Source organism: Oncorhynchus mykiss, chromosome 7, assembly GCF_013265735.2.
Source record: "Oncorhynchus mykiss isolate Arlee chromosome 7, USDA_OmykA_1.1, whole genome shotgun sequence".
NCBI classification, from domain to species: Eukaryota; Metazoa; Chordata; class Actinopteri; order Salmoniformes; family Salmonidae; genus Oncorhynchus; species Oncorhynchus mykiss.
Window position 1 is genome coordinate 12,239,811 of NC_048571.1, and position 19,531 is coordinate 12,259,341.

General features: G+C 42.5%; 1 protein-coding gene across 3 annotated transcripts in view; it reads left to right on the plus strand.

Annotated features, from left to right (window-relative positions):
• The window catches only part of LOC110528831 (serine/threonine-protein kinase 11-interacting protein), a 42,976-nt gene extending 26,673 nt beyond the window's left edge, over positions 1-16,303 (plus strand). For 2 of the 3 annotated variants that reach the window (XM_036982564.1, XM_036982563.1), the window contains exons 23-26: positions 4,322-4,406; positions 5,495-5,577; positions 10,224-10,450; positions 15,158-16,303. In XM_036982564.1, the coding sequence (XP_036838459.1) occupies positions 4,322-4,406; positions 5,495-5,577; positions 10,224-10,450; positions 15,158-15,298 (536 nt within the window). In that variant the 3' untranslated portion in view covers positions 15,299-16,303. Of the gene's footprint in view, positions 1-4,321; positions 4,407-5,494; positions 5,578-10,223; positions 10,451-15,157 lie in introns of those variants that run through there. The other variant, XR_005052504.1, reaches the window with a different exon arrangement.
• Positions 16,304-19,531: the final 3,228 nt, after the last annotated feature.

Genomic DNA, 19,531 nt, shown 5'->3' on the forward strand with positions numbered 1-19,531 from the left:
AGCGTTCCACAGGGATGCTGGGCCATGTTGACTTCAATGCTTCCCAGAGTTGTGTCAAGTTGGCTGGATGTCCGTTGAGCGTGAAAAACCCTGCAGCGTTGCAGTTCTTGACACACTCAAACCGGTCCTCCAGGCACCTACTACCATACCCTGTTCAAAGACTCTTCAATCTTTTGTCTTGCCCGTTCACCCTCTGAATGGCACACAGACACAATCCATGTCTCAAGGCTTCTTTACCCTGTCTCCTCCCCTTCATCTACACTGATTGAAGTGGATTTAACAAGTGACATCAGTAAGGGATCATAGCTTTCACCTGGATTCACCTGGTCAGTCTATGACATGGAAAGAGCAGGTGTTCCTAATGTTTTGTACACTCAGTGTACACCGTCAGGAGAATGCACAAGGGTATGTTTAGACTAAGAGGGCAATGTTTTGACTCCCGCACGTGCAGCTTAAAGATGGCAGAAGTAGGTATTGCTCACAAGATGTTATTCTCTGGGATAATAAAACAAAATAGGCCCTAACTTGCCCTGTTCTGTCCCACCTTGTCCTGTCCTGTCCCACCTTGCCCTGTCCTGCAAGCTCCACCTTGTCCTCTGCTCCAAAAGGAATTTAGTGTTATTGAGTTGAGGCTAAATCTCTGCATTGCTTCACCTTGAATAATGTTCTGAATAGAGGTGTGTGTGGTCTCCTATTGGTTCACTAGAACCCACCAGAAGATAAGCGGTTAAAGGGGAGCTCAAAGAGGGACAACAATACCGTCCCTTTAATGGTTGTCCTTTTTAATCCAGCACCATGCTTCGTCCCGTAGGCTTCACTTTAGATGTTCGTCCTGGTCTGGAACGTTAGTGTGGCAGATCAGTTTCCCCCGGGAAGAAAGGGAAAGAAACAATGGCAAAAGAATTGAGGTTGAATCTTATACAGGCATTGGGAGCCAGAATAGGCCACTGGTGCCACGCAACGTCTTTATTTCTCGTCCCTGTTGTTGTTGAACTTGGACATGGATAGGGGCAGGGTGTTCCTACTCTGTTTTTCTTCATATTGGTTGTTTCACTCTTTTCAGTGTGACTCCCTTTTTAAACTCAACTTCCCTTTCAATTACACCTATTTAACCTTGGCATTTGCCTGTGGCCCTGTGTTCCCCTATTGTTAACACCCCACAGGGAAGTATTTTGTCGCTGTGAGTGTGACCTAGCACATTGTACTCCTGTACCTTTTCCAACCTGTGTTTTTCACCTGCTTCCATGGAGATGTAATTCTAGAGCTGAAATCAGAGACCTGTCAGCTTTCTAGTATTAACCCACCACAGACTGTGATAGTCTAACATTAGCTCTGTCTATTGTCCCTAGGGCTGCAAAGCTACCGGTAGCTTACCAAAGTTACCGGAATCTTCAGTAATTTTGGTAATTTAACAGAATCTATGGCAATCTTTCGTAACCTTGGTAATTTATACTAGAATACATTAAAAAAAAAATAATAATAATAGTATTAATTTTTTATATAAAAAAACAGTTTCTAGTAGATAGACTATATGGTTCAAGAGAAAATAGCCTAATTAATGAAAAAAGCATCTGATCAACAATGCCATTATTTTCAGTGAACTCTTCCAAATATTGACTTTTTTCACAGCTGCCACCAGTTTGACGCTGAGATATTGGCAACAAATTACATAGTCAAATAAGTGTGTAAAAAATGTCAAATAATATATCAAATATATTTCATGCTGAAATCCTCATATTAAACAATGGTATTCACTAAGTTTATGGTTATATTTAAGATAATGTTTTCAGCTTTGTCATTCAATTATTTTTGTGAAAATCATCTTATTAAATGAGTTTATATATTTTACATGTGACAAGGCCACACAGAGGGCCAGTGATGATTAGACACCTGTCAAATCTGAAGTACCCAAAAGGACCACTAGATGTATTGTGATAGAGTACAGAAAATCCTTGAAAGATACCAAAATTCTTTCCAAGTTTCCAGTAAGATACCCTCCCTTTGCAACCAGAATTGTCTCTAGTCCTCATCTGATCTCCTTGGGTGTGACTCTCTTACTCTCTGGCTGTATTTATGTAACAGTATAACCCTGTTACATTTACACAGGCAGGCCAATTCTGATCTCTCTTGCATTTTTTTTCAACATTTTTTATATTTCACCTTTTATTTAACCAGGTAGGCCAGTTGAGAACAAGTTCTCATTTACAACTGCGACCTGGCCAAGATAAAGCAGTGTGACAAAAACAACAATGCAGAGTTAAACATGGGATAAACAAACGTGCAGTCAATAACACAATAGAAAAATCTGTATACAGTGTGTGCAAATGAAGTAAGGTTATAAGACAATAAATAGGCCAATAGTGGCAAAGTAATTACATTTAGCAATTTACACTGGAGTGATATGTGCAGATGAGGATATGCAAGTAGAAAAACTGGTGTGCAAAAGAGCAGAAAAACAAAAACAAATATGGGGATGAGGTAGGTAGTTGGTTGGATGGGCTATTTATAGATGGGCTGTGTACAGCTGCAGCGATCGGTAAGCTGCTCTGACAGCTGACACTTAAAATTAGTGCCGGAGATAAGTCTCCAACTTTAGTGATTGTTGCAATTTGTCCCAGTCATTGGCAGCAGAGAACTGGAAGGAAAGGTAGCCAAAGTAGGTGTTGGCTTTGGGGATGACCAGTGAAATATACCTGCTGGAGCGCGTGCTACGGGTGGGTGTTGCTATGGTAACCAGTGAGCTGAGATAAGGCGGAGCTTTGCTAGGTAAAGACTTGGATGACCAGGAGCCAGTGGGTTTGGCGGCAAATATGTAGTGAGGACCAGCCAACGAGAGCATACAGGTCGCAGTGGAGGGTAGTATATGGGGCATTGGTGACAAAACAGATGGCACTGTGATAGACTGCATCCCAATTTGTTGAGTAGAGTGTTGGAGGCTATTTTGTAAATTACATCGCCAAAGTCAATGATCGGTAGGATAGTCAGTTTTACGAGGGTATGTTTGGCAGCATGAGTGAAGGAGGCTTTGTTGTGAAATAGGAAGCCAATTCTAGATTTAACTTTGGATTGGAGATGCTTAATGTGAGTCTGGAAGGAGAGTTTACTGTCTAACCAGACACCTAGGTATTTGTAGTTGTTTGTAGTTGTCCACAAATCAGAGTAGTGATGCTAGTCGGACAGGCGGGCGGGTGCGGGCAGCGATCGGTTGAAGAGCATGCATTTCGTTTTACTAGTATTTAAGAGCAGTTGGAGGCCACAGAATGAGTGTTGTATGTCATTGAAGCTCATTTGGAGGTTTGTTAACACAGTGTCAAAAGAAGGGCCAGAAGTATACAGAATGGTGTCGTCTGCGTAGAGGTGGATCAGAGAATCACCCGCAGCAAGAGCGACATCACTGATATATACAGAGGAAAGAGTCGGCCCCAGAGTTGAACCCTGTGGCACCCCATTGAGACTGCCAGAGGTCCGGACAACAGGTCCTCGGATTTGACACACTGAACTCTATCTGAGAAGTAGTTAGTGAACCAGGCGAGGCAGTCATTAGAGAAACCAAGGCTGTTGAGTCTGCCGATAAGAATACGGTGAATGACGGAGTCAAAAGCCTTGGCCAGGTGGATGAAGACGGCTGCACAATTGTTTTTTTGACCAATCACATCAGAGCATTTTCAGAGCTGATCTGATTGATCAAAATACCAATTAGTAGAAAAAAAGATCAGAATTGGGCTGCAGGTGTAAACCCAGCCCATGTCCTGTGTGATTTCCAGGAGGTTACATACGGTTACATACAGTGTAGAGTTCGAAGTGAGGTGTTCTGTCTTTGTAAGCTCTGATTTTACAATCAATCAATCAACATATTTATCGTCCCAGTTCATTGAAATTTAATTGTGCTGATGTTCCAATACACCGCATGAAAAAACCATAAAACATGAATTAACTCTATTTAAAGGGATACTTTGGATTTTTGGCAACTTCTCCAGAGTCAGATGAACTTGTCTATACCATTTTTATGTATCTGTGTCCAGTATGAAGGAAGAAAGTTAGTTTCAACAGCATATGCTAAGTAACTTTAGCGCAGTGACTGGAAGTCTATGGATATCTGCTAGCATGTTACTTCCAGTCATTGTGCTAACGCTAGTTAGCAACTTCCTTCAAACTGTACGCAGAGACATAAAAATGGTATCCACGAGTTCATCTGACTTCATTACTAAAATCTCAAAGTATCACTTTAAAAAGAGTTGAGAGAACCATTAGCGACGCATCACTAAACTTAATTTGTATCTCCTATTCTTTTTCCCCTTGCTCCACTCTCTCTCTCCCTCAGGAGTGGTGCGTGAGTTGGCTACCAAGTCGGACAGCAAGCTTAAGTCTATCTCCACCACCAGGCTCAACCCACAGCATCATCTCTGGTACGAACTGCCCAGATTTATGTTATAATTGCCCTGAATGACTTGCATGTGTCCAGGATATGTTGTCATATCCTCACAATCTCCACTCGATGGTATTGAGCCAAGCCATATGCCCATCTGTCTCTTACCCCCACTGTGACAGTGACAAGGCTGTGGTAACTTCTGTCTGGTGTTACTAAACCTCCACATTGTCGAAAATTGGGCTCTAAATTAGTGGCTAAGCCACATTCTAATGTCTTACATGTGTTGGCCTCAAGATGCTAAGAAAGCGCTAACGATGCATTACCTTTTAACTAGAGAGCTGATCCTGCAGTGCCATGTCCTTAGGGGCTTCATCCCAATACTTTGAAGTGGCTTCCTCCCCTATGATCTTGGTCCTTAGAGGGTGTATCCCAAAACTGTGGGGTGGCTTCCTCCCCTATGATTTTCTTGTGTCCTTGCTCACCTGAAAGGACTGGAAAGTGAGGACTAGCAGATGGGAAAGGAAACCATTTTTAGTATATGGATTTACCATCCACCCTTCCCTTGTTTCTGTGGTAATGATGGAACACGCTGTACATTCACTGAGATAATTAATGTCTCAGTTAGTTATTATACGGCCCTTTTTTTTGGGTAGCTGAAAACCACAGCTACTCAGGGAACAGACTCACTGTTTGAACAGGACCGTAGGATAACTCAGGACTGTTTAATTGTTTATCATGCCTACCATTTCTGTGTAGCTTTTATAATCACACTATCGTGGATATAGTTGGAATAACTATTAACACATGGTCACTTTAAAGTCAACAAGAGACTTATAAACTACAAAATAATACACAGAATTAGTATTACCTCTGTCTGCTCACTTTCGAAAACAAACTCACCCAGGGGGCTATTTTGAAACCATAGACCAAAGTCGTCTTTATGTGTCTGTGATACAGATATGTCTATTTTTCCTGATTCATATCTCCACACTTTTGAGATCTGCCCCGTCTCAAAAGCACTTAGATTCAGAGTCTGATGTGGTGTATGGGCCTGATGTACAATGTGACGTTGTGAATATTAACCAAGTTGTCTCTTATGTAAGCCTTTCCTCTGTGTCTCCCCAGGCCCCTAGTGTGTGAAGACATGCAGACTGATGTGGAGGATGGCCAGCTACAGTTCTTCTACCTCCTGTCCTTTCTACATCAAGGTACATTAGAAGTGTGTGTGTATGTATACTGAACAAAAATATAAACACAACATGTAAAATGTTGGTCCCATGTTTCATGAGATGAAAAAAAAGAACCCAAACATTTTCCATATGCACAAAAAGCTTATTTCTCTCATTTTGTACACAAATGTGTTTGCATCCCTGTTAGTGAGCGTTTCTCCTTTGCCAAGATAATCCATCTACCTGATAGGTGTGGCATATCAAGAAGCTGATTAATTAAAACTTCTTAGGGCTAGGCCCCTTTTTCTCCACTTCCTGTCTGAATGACGTGCCCAAAGTAAACTGCCTGTTGCTCAGGCCCTGAAGCCAGGATATGCATATAATTGGTACCATTGGAAAGAAACTTTGAAGTTTGTAGAAATGTTAAAATAATGTAGGAGAATATAACACAATAACTATGGTACAAGAAAATACAAAGAAAAACCAACCAGAATTGTTTTATTTTATAGACTATGCTCTTACAATGGCAAGTATAAGGGCATACTCAATTCTAGCTCCCAGGATGCAATTCCTATGGCTTCCACATGGTGTCAGCAGTCTATGTTCAAGGTTTCAGGCTTATAACTTCCAAAACGAATAAGAAACATTCGTTTTAGTATAGGGACACAGTCTTGGGAATTTGTGTTTGCGGGCGCCATGAAGACGAGACGCACCTGCTAAAATTGGTTTCCTATTGAACATACTTCTTTCCTTAAGAAATATTATAGTTTGATTATATTTTAGGGTATCTGAGGAGTAAATAGAAACTCATTTAGAGATTTTCGGATTCCTTTCTCTGCATGTTGAACGAGTGGATTACTCAAATCGATGGCGCCAACTAAACAGACCTTTTGGGATATAAAGAAGGATTTTATCTAACCAAACAACACTACATGTTATAGCTGGGACCCTTTGGATGACAAATCAGAGGATTTTCAAAAAGTAACTGAATATTTCATCGCTATTTGTGAATTTATGACACCTGTGCTTCAAACAATTGCATGGCATGTTTTCACTGTAATAGCTACTGTAAATTTGACTGTGCAGTTAGAATAACACGAATTCATGCTTTCGACCAATATAAGACACTTGTATGTACCTAAATGTTTAATATCCATAATTTGTATGATATTTATTTGAATTACGCGCCCTCCTGTTTCACCGGAAGTTGTCCAGCTAGCGGGACGCCTAGCCCTAAGAAGTAGCGTGCTCATTACACACGTGCAACTTGTGCTGGGGACAATTAAAGGCCACTTCTAAAAATGTGCAGTTTTATCACACAACACAATGCCACAGATGTCTCATGTTTTGAGGGACCGTGCAATTGGCATGCTGGCTGCAGGAATGGCCACCAGAGCTGTTGCAGGAGAATTGAATGTTCATTTTTGTACCATAAACTGCCTCCAACGTCATTTTAGAGAATTTGGCAGTACGTCCAACCGGCCTCACAATGGCAGACCACGTGTAACCTTGCCAGCCCAGGACCTCCACATCTGGCTTCTTCGCCTGGTGATCGTCTGAGACCAGCCACCCGGACAGCTGATGAAACTGAGGAGTATTTCTGTCTGTAATAAAGCCCCCAGTGGGTGGGCCTGGCTCCCCAGTGGGTGGGTCTAAGCCCTCCCAGGCCCACACATGGCTGCGTCCCTGCTCAGTCATGTGAAATCCATAGATTAGGGCCTAATGAATTTATTTCAGTTGACTGATTCTGTTTTTGAACTGTAACTCAGTAAAATAATTGAAATAGTTTTCATTTTGCGTTTATATTTGTATTCAGTGTATGTATGCATGTGCGTGCAATGCATAATTCTTAATGTTTCTCTGTGTAATTGAGTGTATCTGTGTGTCTCTCCCTGCCTGAGGGTGCAGATTTCGCATCTGTAGCAAAGCATGGCTGCAGGCTATGGGCTGTGCAGGTGAAAAGAATGTTAACTACTGTAATTGTAACATGCACTGACCTGCCTCTGCTGAAGTTTTAAACTAGGTTTAAACATCAGGAGGATGGAGGATTCGTTTTAAACGGGGTTTAAACATCAGGAGGATGAGGAATAGAATAGGAAATGTATCCATTGACATAGGAAAGTGTCCACCCATTTGTGTCCAGCTACTTTATATCCCTGGACTTCAGTGGACTGGTGTGGGGAGAAGGAGGGAGGACTATTACGTATATCACTCCCTACCCAGTCCTCCCACTGTCTCTCCCTGTAGGAGATCACTGTAGTCTAGTCAGACCCAGTCTTGCATGACTCTCTCTCCCTGTAGGAGATCACTGTAGTCTAGTCAGACCCAGTGTTGCATGACTCTCTCTCCCTGTAGGAGATCACTAGTCTAGTCAGACCCAGTGTTGCATGACTCTCTCTCCCTGTAGGAGATCACTGTAGTCTAACTAACTTTAAGCGTCAGCTGTCAGAGAAGCTTACCGATTGCTGCAGCTGTACACAGCCCATCTGTAAATAGCCCATCCAACCAACTACCTACCTCATCCCCATATTTATTTTTGTTTTTCTGCTCTTTTGCACACCAGTTTTTCTACTTGCATATCCTCATCTGCACATCACTCCAGTGTAAATCGCTAAATTGTAACTACTTCGCCACTATTGGCCTATTTATTGCCTTACTTCATTTGCACACACTGTATACAGATTTTATTATTATTTTGTTATTGACTGTACGATTGTTTATCCCATGTGTAACTCTGTTGTTTTTGTCGCACTGCTTTGCGTTATCTTGGCCAGGTCGCAGTTGTAAATGAGAACCTGTTCTCAACTGGCCTACCTGGTGAAAAAATAATAATATATCAAATCTAGTCAGATCCAGTTTTGCAAGGACTCTTATTTATCACCCTATACCCCTGGTGATTGACTGTCGATTGATCAAAGCTGGACAGTTCCTTCCTGGTTTAATGGAGTAGATCAACACTGAGAGGAGGAGATGAAGAAGAGGAGAGGGGGAGAGAGAGGCAGCTGTTTCCCGGTGGGGGTGCTCGGGAAATGAGAGCTCTTTGTCTTCTCTCACCACAGTACCGGCGTCCCACTGATATGGCTCTTCCCGTGACTTCTTTGGGACTGGGGGGCAGTGTTGAGTAGCTTGGATGAATAAGGTGCCCAGAGTAAACTGCCTGCTACTCAGGCCCAGTTGCTAATATATGCATATTATTAGTGGATTTGGATAGAAAACTCTCTGAAGTTTCTAAAACTATTTGGATGATGTCTGTGAGTATAATAGAACTCATATGGCAGGCAAAAGCCTGAGAAAAAATCTAACCAGGAAGTGGGAAATCTGAGGTTTGTAGTTTTTCAAGTCATTGCCTATCGAATATACGGTGTCTATGGGGTCATATTGCACTTCCTAAGGCTTCCACTAGATGTCAACAGTCTTTAGAACCTTGTTTGATGCGTCTACTGTGAAGGAGGGGGGAATGGGAGCTGAATGAGTCGGAGGTCTGCCAGCGTGCCATGAGCTGACCACGCGCGTTCACGTGAGTGTTAGCTTGCGTTCCAATGTATTTCTACAGACAAAGGAATTTTCCAGTTGAAACATTATTGAAGATTTATGATAAAAAAACATCCTAAAGATTGATTCTATACTTCGTTTGACATGTTTCTACGGACTGTAACGGAACTTTTTTACTTTTCGTCTGCTCGCGCCTCATGAATTTGGATTACTGGGCTAAACGCGTGAACAAAAAGGTATTTGGACATAAACTTTATCGAACACATCAAACATTTATTTTGGAACTGGGATTCCTGGGAGTGCATTCTGATGAAGATCATCAAAGGTAAGTGAATATTTATAATGCTATTTCTGACTTTGTTGACTCCACAACATGGCGGATATCTGTATGGCTTGTTTTGGCCTCTGAGCGCTGTACTCAGATTATTGCATGGTGTGCTTTTTCGGTAAAGTTTATTTGAAATCTGACACAGCAGTTGCATTAAGGAGAAGTGGATCTAAAATTCCATGCACTTGTATCTTTTAACAATGTTTATTATGAGTATTTCTGTAAATTGATGTGGCTCTCTGCAAAAATCACCGGATGTTTTGGAGCTACTGAACGTAACGCGCCAATGTAAACTGAGATTTTTGGATATAAATATGAACTTTATCGAACAAAATATACATGTATTGTGTAACATGAAGTCCTATGAGTGTCATCTGATTAAGATCATCAAAGGTTAGTGATTCATTTTATCTCTTTCTGCTTTTTGTGACTCCTCTTTGGCTGGACAAATGTCTGGGTTTTTCTGTGACTAGGTGCTGACCTACAATAATCGTTCGGTGTGCTTTCGTCGTAAAGTATTTTTGAAATCAGACACTGTGGCTGGATTTACTAGTTTATCTTTAAAATGGTGTGAAATACTTGTATATTTGAGGAATTTTAATTATGGGATATCTGTTGTTTTGAATTTGGCGCCCTGCACTTGTTGAGGTGGGACGCTCCCTTCCCGAATATTCCAGAGAGGTTAACCAGACGGTAAAACACTTTGAGACGTGCCATAAGACCCCCTGTTAGATAAATACAATACAAGCAAAACTATTTAGATGCAAGTATATGATTATAATCTGTACGGGGGGGGGGGGGGGGGGGGTTTAAACATTTATCCAAATGCATATTTTCTGTGTGTTGTATTCGTTCTCTCTGCCAGAAGACTGTGTGACCCCTCTGACAGTGCTGGCCACCCGGGAAACCCTGTACCTGCTCAACGAAGACCACCAATGGAGCAAGAGCTTGCCCCACCCATCAGCCAATGAGAACGGGGAACCCTGCAGTGGGCGGGTCACTGTTCAGGAGACCCAGCCAATCAGCTGTGTCAGCTCTGTCCATCTATGGTCGTCTGACCCGTGCAGAATGGACATCAAGCTTTACGATGAGGTGAGACTGAGGGAGGAAAGAGACATGTGATTGTTCTTAAATTAGGAAGGACTTCTTCCAAGTTCTCAAGGGTAAGCTGGATAAGCTAAATGCAATCATGAGCAAAGCTGGGCACACATTTGTATGTTTTTATTAGACATTTTTCAGGATGAAATCTCTTGAGATGCACCATCCTGTTTTCAAGAGTGTGCAGATGAAAACAACCAACAAACAAACAATACTTAGTAAGAAGACGAATGTGGCAACTACTGTCTAATAACAATGAAATCTAATTTTATTTGTCACGTGCTAAATCCAAATGTGAAATGCATAACATAATAAAACTTAGCTAACACAGCGCGGGATTGCCTTCCCTCCAAAAGTGTGTTGCTACAATAAGGATCCCCGTTACAACAGTATTAGCTACGTAGTTCCGCTTGTATTATCATTTCCCCCGCACAGCGGACACGTAAACAATTCAAACAAAAGACAACAACCTCGTAAGTTGTAACTGACAGTTAGACTTAAAGCCCTTAACCAACAAGGCAGTTATAAGAAAAATAAGAGAATATTAAGAAAATATTTACCCAAATAAACAAAAGTAAAAAAATAAAATGTTTAACACAATAAAATAACAATAACAAGGCTATATACAGGGGGTTTCGGTACCGTGTCAATGTGCGGGGGGTACAAGTTAGTCGAGGTAATATGTACAGTACCAGTCAAAAGTTTGGACACCTACTCATTCAAGGGTTTCTTTATTTTTACTATTTTCTACATTGTACTTCAAAACCTATGAATAACACATATGGAATCATGTATTAACCAATAAGGTGTTAAACAAATTTGTGATTCTTCAAAGTAGCTACCCATTGCCTTGATGACAGCTTTGCACACTCTTGGCATTCTCTCAACCAGCTTCACCTGGAATGCTTTTCCAACAGTCTTGAAGGAGTTCCCACATATGCTGAACACTTGTTAGCTGCTTTTCCTTCGCTCTGCGGTCCAACTCATCCCAAACCATCTCAATTGGGTTGTTGTGGAGCCCAGGTCATCTGATGCAGATCTCCATCACTCTCCTTCTTATTCAAATAGCCCTTACACAGCCTGGAGGTGTGTTGTGTCATTGTCCTGTTGAAAAACAAATGATAGTCCCACTAAGCTCAAACCAGATGGGATGGCATATCGCTGTGCTAGCCATGCTGGTTAAATGTGCCTTGAATTCTAAAATCACCAACAGTATCACCTGCAAAGCACCATCTAACCTCCTCCTCCATGCTTCACGGTGGGAACCACACATGCCGAGATCATCCGTTCACCTACTCTGCGTCTCACAAAGACACGGCGGTTGGAACCAAAAATCATAAATTTGGGCTCATCAGACCGGAGGAAAGATTTCCACTTGTCTAATGTCCATTGCTCGTGTTTCTTATTATTGCTGTCCTTTAATGGTGGTTTCTTTGCAGCGAATCGACCACGAAGGCCTGATTCACGCAAAGGGTGGCTACTTTAAAGAAACTCCAATGTAAAATATACACTGCTCAAAAACATAAAGGGAACACTAAAATAACACATCCTAGATCTGAATGAATGAAATATTCTTATTAAATACTTTTTTATTTACATAGTTGAATGTGCTGACAACAAAATCACACAATTATCAATGGAAATCAAATTTATCAACCCATGGAGGTCTGGATTTGGAGTGACACTCAAAATTGGAAAACCACACTACAGGCTGATCCAACTTTGATGTAATGTCCTTAAAACAAGTCAAAATGAGGCTCAGTAGTGTGTGTGGCCTCCACGTGCCTGTATGACCTCCCTACAACGCCTGGGCATGCTCCTGATGAGGTGGCGGATGGTCTCCTGAGGGATCTCCTCCCAGACCTGGACTAAAGCATCCGCCAACTCCTGGACAGTCTGTGGTGCAACGTGGCGTTGGTGGATGGAGCGAGACATGATGTCCCAGATGTGCTCAATTGGATTCAGGTCTGGGGAACGGGCGGGCGAGTCCATAGCATCAATGCCTTCGTCTTGCAAGAACTGCTGACACACTCCAGCCACATGAGGTCTAGCATTGTCTTGCATTAGGAGGAACTCAGGGCCAACCGCACCAGCATATGGTCTTACAAGGGGTCTGAGTATCTCATCTCGGTACCTAATGGCAGTCAGGCTACCTCTGGCGAGCACATGGAGGGCTGTGCGGGCCCCCAAAGAAATGCCACCCCACACCATGACTGACCCACCGCCAAACCGGTCATGCTGGAGGATGTTGCAGGCAGCAGAACGTTCTCCACGGCGTCTCCAGACTATGTCACGTCTGTCACGTGCTCAGTGTGAACCTGCTTTCATCTGTGAAGAGCACAGGGCACCAGTGGCGAATTTGCCAATCTTGGTGTTCTCTGGCAAATGCCAAACGTCCTGCACGGTGTTGGGCTGTAAGCACAACCCCCACTTGTGGACGTCGGGCCCTCATATCACCCTCATGGAGTCTGTTTCTGACCGTTTGAGCAGACACATGCACATTTGGGGCCTGCTGGAGGTCATTTTGCATGGCTCTGGCAGTGCTCCTCCTGCTCCTCCTTGCACAAAGGCGGAGGTAGCGGTCCTGCTGCTGGGTTGTTGCCCTCCTACGGCCTCCTCCACGTCTCCTGATGTACTGGCCTGTCTCCTGGTAGCGCCTCCATGCTCTGGACACTACGCTGACAGACACAGCAAACCTTCTTGCCACAGCTCGCATTGATGTGCCACCCTGGATGAGCTGCACTACCTGAGCCACTTGTGTGGGTTGTAAGACTCCGTCTCATGCTACCACTAGAGTGAAAGCACCGCCAGCATACAAAAGTGACCAAAACATCAGCCAGGAAGCATAGGAACTGAGAAGTGGTCTGTGGTCACCACCTGCAGAACCACTCCTTTATTGGGGTTGTCTTGCTAATTGCCTATAATTTCTACCTGTCTATTCCATTTGCACAACAGCATGTGACATTTATTGTCAATCAGTGTTGCTTCCTAAGTGGACAGTTTGATTTCACAGAAGTGTGATTTACTTGGAGTTACATTGTGTTGTTTAAGTGTTCCCTTTATTTTTTTGAGCAGTGTATTTAGATTTGTTTAACACTTTTTTGGTTACTACATGATTCCATATGTGTTATTTCATAATTTTGAGTCTTTACTATTTTTCTACAATTTAGAAAATAGTAAAAATAAAGAAAAACCCTTGAATGAGTAGGTGTTTTAACTTTTGACCGGTAGTGTAGATATTTACAAATGTCGTCACATGGTGATGTTTCTATTAGTTAAAAAAACAGTTTGATCTTAACATTTTAAAAAGGCCTTTCTTAAATTCAATGTGTGATTGTAATGTCCTGATTTCTCTAGGTAAATTATTTGTCAATTGGGTTTTCCTTTTAATAAATATACACAACACGACAAATCATGTTTTAAGTTGACCCATTTAAAAAGAAATGGGTTCTAATGCAGTTGTCTTCTGTTTGGGAGTGACAGTCCATGTAGTGATTCAGACATTGTGCAATGATGTCTTATAATAGCATACAAGAATGAATCTGCAAAGATTATGACATCGAATTCTCAAAGTAAGGTCTTGGTTGTGATTTGAAAGATGTCACTAAAGTCTAGGATAGGAAGTAGCAGATGGTTTACTACGGTCTTTCTAAAGGATACAGTAAAACAACTCTGTATTGTAACCCAGGCTTATGGTTCGTTGTTTTTCTCAAATCTATATGCTGTCCAAAAAATCATTCAGAATCTATTCTCAAACACAGATATTTCAAACAATCAACACTTCCAAGCATTGTTCCATCACTTCCCCAAAAAAATGTATTGTCAGCAACTCATTCTTTGCCGTGTACCAAACCGCATGTTATAGGTGTGTGTGTGCATTGGTGTCCACATCACCAATGAACTATCATGGTCCAAACATACCAAGACAGTCTTGAAGAGGGCACGACACAACCTTTTCCCCTCAGGAGACTGAAAAGATTTGGCATGGGTCCTGAGATCCTCAAAGGGTTCTACAGCTGCACTATTGAGAGCATCCTGACCGGTTGCATCACCACCTGGTATGGCAACTGCTCGGGCATCTGACCGTAAGGTGCTACAGAGGGTATTGCGAACAGCCCAGATCATCACTGGGGCCAAACTTCCTGCCATCCAGGACCTATATAATAGGCGGTGTCAGAGGAAAGCCCAGAAAATTGTCAGACTCCAGTCACCCAAGTTATTGACTGTTTTCTCTGCTACCGCACAGCAAGCGGTACCGGAGCGCCAAGTCTTGGACCAAAAGGCTCCTCAACAGCTTCTACCCCCAAGCCATTATCAATTGTTCAGCAGTCTAAAAATCGCTACCGGACAATTTACATTGACCCCCAACCTCCTGTACACTGCTGCAACTCGCTGTTTATTTGTTACCTATGCATAGTCACTTCGCCCCCACCTACATGTACAGATTACCTCAACTAGCCTGTACCCCGCACACTGACTCGGTACCAGTGCCACCTGTATATAGCCTTGTTATTGTAACTTAGTGTGTTACTTTTTATTTTAGCCTACTTGGTAAATATTTTCTTCTTCTTGAACTGCGCTGTTGGTTAAGGGCTTGAAGTAAGCATTTCACGGTGAAGTCTACACTTGTTGTATTTGGCGCATGTGGCAAATAAAGTTTGATTTGATTTGAGCATGTGAGTGTCTTTGTTTCCTGTGCAGATAGTGAAGGAGGAGAAGACGTGGTCGTTGCACTCTGACAGTGCAGAGCTGGTGCAGGGCCTGCTGGTCTGGGTCAGAACACAATGGGAGAACATGTTCGGAGTCAAACTCGCCATCACCAACCTCACCCTACCAGCCTAAGGGAAAACACCCACCCTTCCAACTGTGTGCGCATGCCTGAGTGTGATTGTGGGTCTGTCTGTCTTCACTGTCAGACTTGACCCTCAATAGGACAGTATGTTTACCTGGTTTGTAGCCAACTATGATTTCCTCATGTTTGGTCACTTTTACAAAAGCACTGATCTGTTAACGCCTCATCTGAATCCCGTCCATTTTCTAACCCTGCCAGTATAGCCAGCCAGGGAGAGTGCCTTGTGGTGTTGCCAGTCCTGCTACATTCTAATGCACCTTGAATATGTGAAAGGGGTGAGGGGGAATCATGTGTTTCTTTCAGGGGGGTGAGGACAGGATAAGGAGGGAGAAAGGGGTAAGCAAAAATGTGAGTTGGGGGGTAATTGTGTGTGTGTGTGTTATCAAGGAGGTTAGTCCATTCCTCTGAAGCTCAGTGGACTGTGACTTCATCAGGAGTCCCGGGACTGGAACAGTGAGTTGTGACATCACACGCTCGGCACAAGGCTCTCTAGCCGTCCCGTGAGGCTCCGCTCCGGACACCTCTGACGTGACACCTCTTAGTTCTTTTCAATCAGGGACTTTTGATGTCTATGCACTGTGATTATGTAAAGGAAAAGGGCAACCCAGGTGAAGAGTTGCAGCCAAGGCAATGAACAGTATGGGACAGTATCTGTGTTCTGTATCCTTGGGAAAAGTGCAGAATACGCATGATAGGGAATGTGAAAGGGAAGGGTTCTGACTGACCTGTTTTAAAGTGGGAGATGTTAGTTGGTTTGTGGCTGTCTGTTAAAATGTATAGTCTTATGCTAATACCTCTAGTGCAGTTTAACTATATTGTGAATGTCAAGTGAATGCTATTTTTTTGATGTAGACAGATGAAAAGATGTGTAGAAGTGGACGACAAACAGATGTGTGTAACTTAATTTATTTACCGTCAGCAAATCAATGACAAAAAACTATGGCTTTTTGTACATTAAATAAAAATGCATATCTGTGGTACAATACATCCTCTTATGACACTGTATTTCCACATGTTTGTCCAACTCTTTCATTTTCACAGTGAGAAAGTTCCAATAGCTACTTTTCCCTCTGTAATCATGTAGTTCCAGAGGGGTTTTTCATTGTTCTCACACAGTCAGCCCAACGTCAACCACAACCGCAGCAATGTACCCCCCCATCCCCCCATCCCCGTCGTCACGTTAATCCTCCAGTCATCCACGTGGCCGCACACACAACTACCAATAATCATCACTTTCTGCCCCATCAGACCCCCTTGTGGTTCTTCAATGAAACATTTGACAATTCCTAAGATTTTATTGTGTAATACAAGAACATTTCCACACCAAGTGACATTTTTCATAGGAGGAATACAAATTCTGAAAAGTTACACAAAGCTTTGAAATCGATTCATGTATACTATGGCGTTAACCATCACACTGATAGTCTGTCTATCCATTCCTGTCATATCATGGCTCACAAGGAAGGAAAGAAGGAAGCACTTTAAAACCCTCGATGTTAAATGATTTCCTTTCAGGGAGAGATTGGTCAGGACCAAATCTCCAAAGAGAAAGCAGCACAACGTCTAGGAAAAACTCCCTAGAAGGCAGCAACCTAGGAAGAAACCTGGAGAGGAATCATGCTCAAATGGGACGGCAGTTCTCTTCGGGCTGGGCCGAGTGGGGAGTTAAGAGTACATGTGGCCATTCATTCCAGAAGTTCAAACGTTCATAGACCACCAGCAGGGTCATATAATAACCATGGTGGCTATAGAGAGGGCAACAGTTCAACAACTTGGGAGTCAATGTCAGTTGGTTTTTCATGACCAGGTGTTCTGAGATGAGAGAGTGTCCAGTGAATCAGGGTCGCAAGACACTGACCCTGTCCAATGTTACACCTGGACGGAGCCAATCAGGCAAGATATAACCCCACCCACTTTGCCAAAGCACAGCCCCCACACCGCTGTACACACACATTCAACGTTTTCAAGTAGTTCTTGTTTTCTCAGTTAGTAGAGCATGGTGCTTGCAATGCCAGGGTTGTGGGTTCAATTCCCATGGGGGGCCAGTATGAAAAAAACGATGAAAACGGATGCACTTGGTACTATAAGTCAGTCTGGACAAGTGTCTGCTAAATGACTAAAATGTGAAATAAAACATCTGCGACGCACAACTCTACTAATCAACCCACCACATGGCTAATGAAGAACTGGTTGGTTCCAGTGGTTCCAAATGGTAAGGAACACAGCACCAGATGAGTAAAACATCAGATCTATCTGGCAGGCACATACTTCAAAATGTTAAGGCTTCATTTGTACTGATCAACAGTTGCGCAACGGAGACACTAATTAAACTCTGCCTAAAAGACCAAGAGGTGATAGACTAACATTCACGTGGAGATGAAGATGTGGGGACATTTTCTCTGCTTGTGTGAGAAGGATTGGGATAGTAGTGTTAAATATCACAACATACACACTTCCTGCAACACTTCCTTCTTGGGGCCCTTGACACTGCTCTGGCAATGCTACTCAAGCGTTGCCCACCCCTGGGAGAAGACAGCAGTGTCCCAGTCCTGCTGTCACTGCCATGCAGGGAGGGGGCTTTCTTCTGTTTGTTTTTCCAGAGTAAAGACCAACAGTTCCTTATTGAGCACTGTGAATGACACCAGAGAGAGTCAACATACCACCTGTAAGTAGTAAATATACCCCCCATGAAAAAATATTGCAGTTAGCGTGCAGTATAACTACAGTATGCTGCAAATACTGCACTCAAAATAAATAAAAATGTACTGCAGTAATTTTGCAGTGTAACTGCAGTTAGAATGCAGTAGAACTGCAGAAAACTGCAGTTACTGCACTTTTACTAAAGTTTCAAAACTGCAAGAATTTTTTGGAAGGGCTTTGTTGATGGCAACGAGCCCTTCCTGGCTGTGACACACTGGGCAAAAACTGGTTGTATCAACGTATCAACCTACCAAAAAAGAAATCTAAGTGAAAGCCTATTGGATTTGTAAAAAGTAATCAGCATAAGGGAAATTCCTCCTAATTTATAACATAAATCCAATAACATGGTGACATGCTTTGTTGATTTCATGTGGAATTCACATTAGTTGACAACTCAACCAAATGTAAATCAAAACTAAGCATTGAACTGATGTCTTTACCCAGTGCCCTTAATAAAAAAGATTGCAGTCAGAATGCAGTTTAACTGCAGTACAATGCAGTATAACTGCAGTTAAAGTGCAGTCTAACTGCAGTATGCTGCAAATACTGCGTCCGTTTTTTTACTACAGTAATTTTGCTGTGTAACTGCAGTTACAGTGCAGTATAACTGCAGTTATTCTGCAATTACTCTATCCAAAATACCTCAGTCGACTGCAGTTACGGCACTTTTACTGCAGTTTCAAAACTGCAATATTTTGTTGGGAGGGTGTTTTAAAGAGATTCAGTAGGAGTGGATTGATTTGATTATCACACCTATGGCATAATAAACCAGCGGTCGTAAACAACATTAGCGGACCTGTTTTGTCTTGCATGACGCCCACATGTTTGACGTAGGTACTCTGTATTGTTCCAATAAACTCTAGCAGCACTTACCCTATTAAATCTGTCTCCTGTTATTTCAAACAAGGTTTTTGTTTGGCAAATAAGCCTGTGATAGATGGGTTCCGGGTTTGTGGACGTTACAGTGGGACCGGTCTATTACCATACCATATATGGCAAACATCGGATGTTGGCACCACTATGCAAGCTGTTATGTGTGAATTTAAAGGTTTTAACAGTGGAGGAATGTGTACACACAGCCCATTTTAATTGTCAGAGCATGTGCGCTGAGACCAGCCAAAATACCAAGGTTGAGTTCAGGCAACAGGTGCTTCGACTCAAGATTGGTATTTTCTATTCTACTTTTATCACACTCACTTGGAAGGTATGCTTTTGGGTTTAAGATGCTGTAGACGTTGAATCACTGGCATCTTGCTATGTATGACACACGATACACAATCTTATCAATCAGTGGAGGCTGCTGAGGGGAAGACGGCTCATAATAATGTCTGGAACAGAGCATATGGAATAGCATCAAACACTTACTCCGCTCCAGACATTACCACGAGACCGTCCTCCCCAATGAAGGTGCCACCAACCTCCTGGGCTATCAATAAGGATATTGTTAATTTACCACACGAGTGACAGAAATGCATATTCCATTTCCCCAGTAGACTTACAATACATATTAGACATAGCTACAT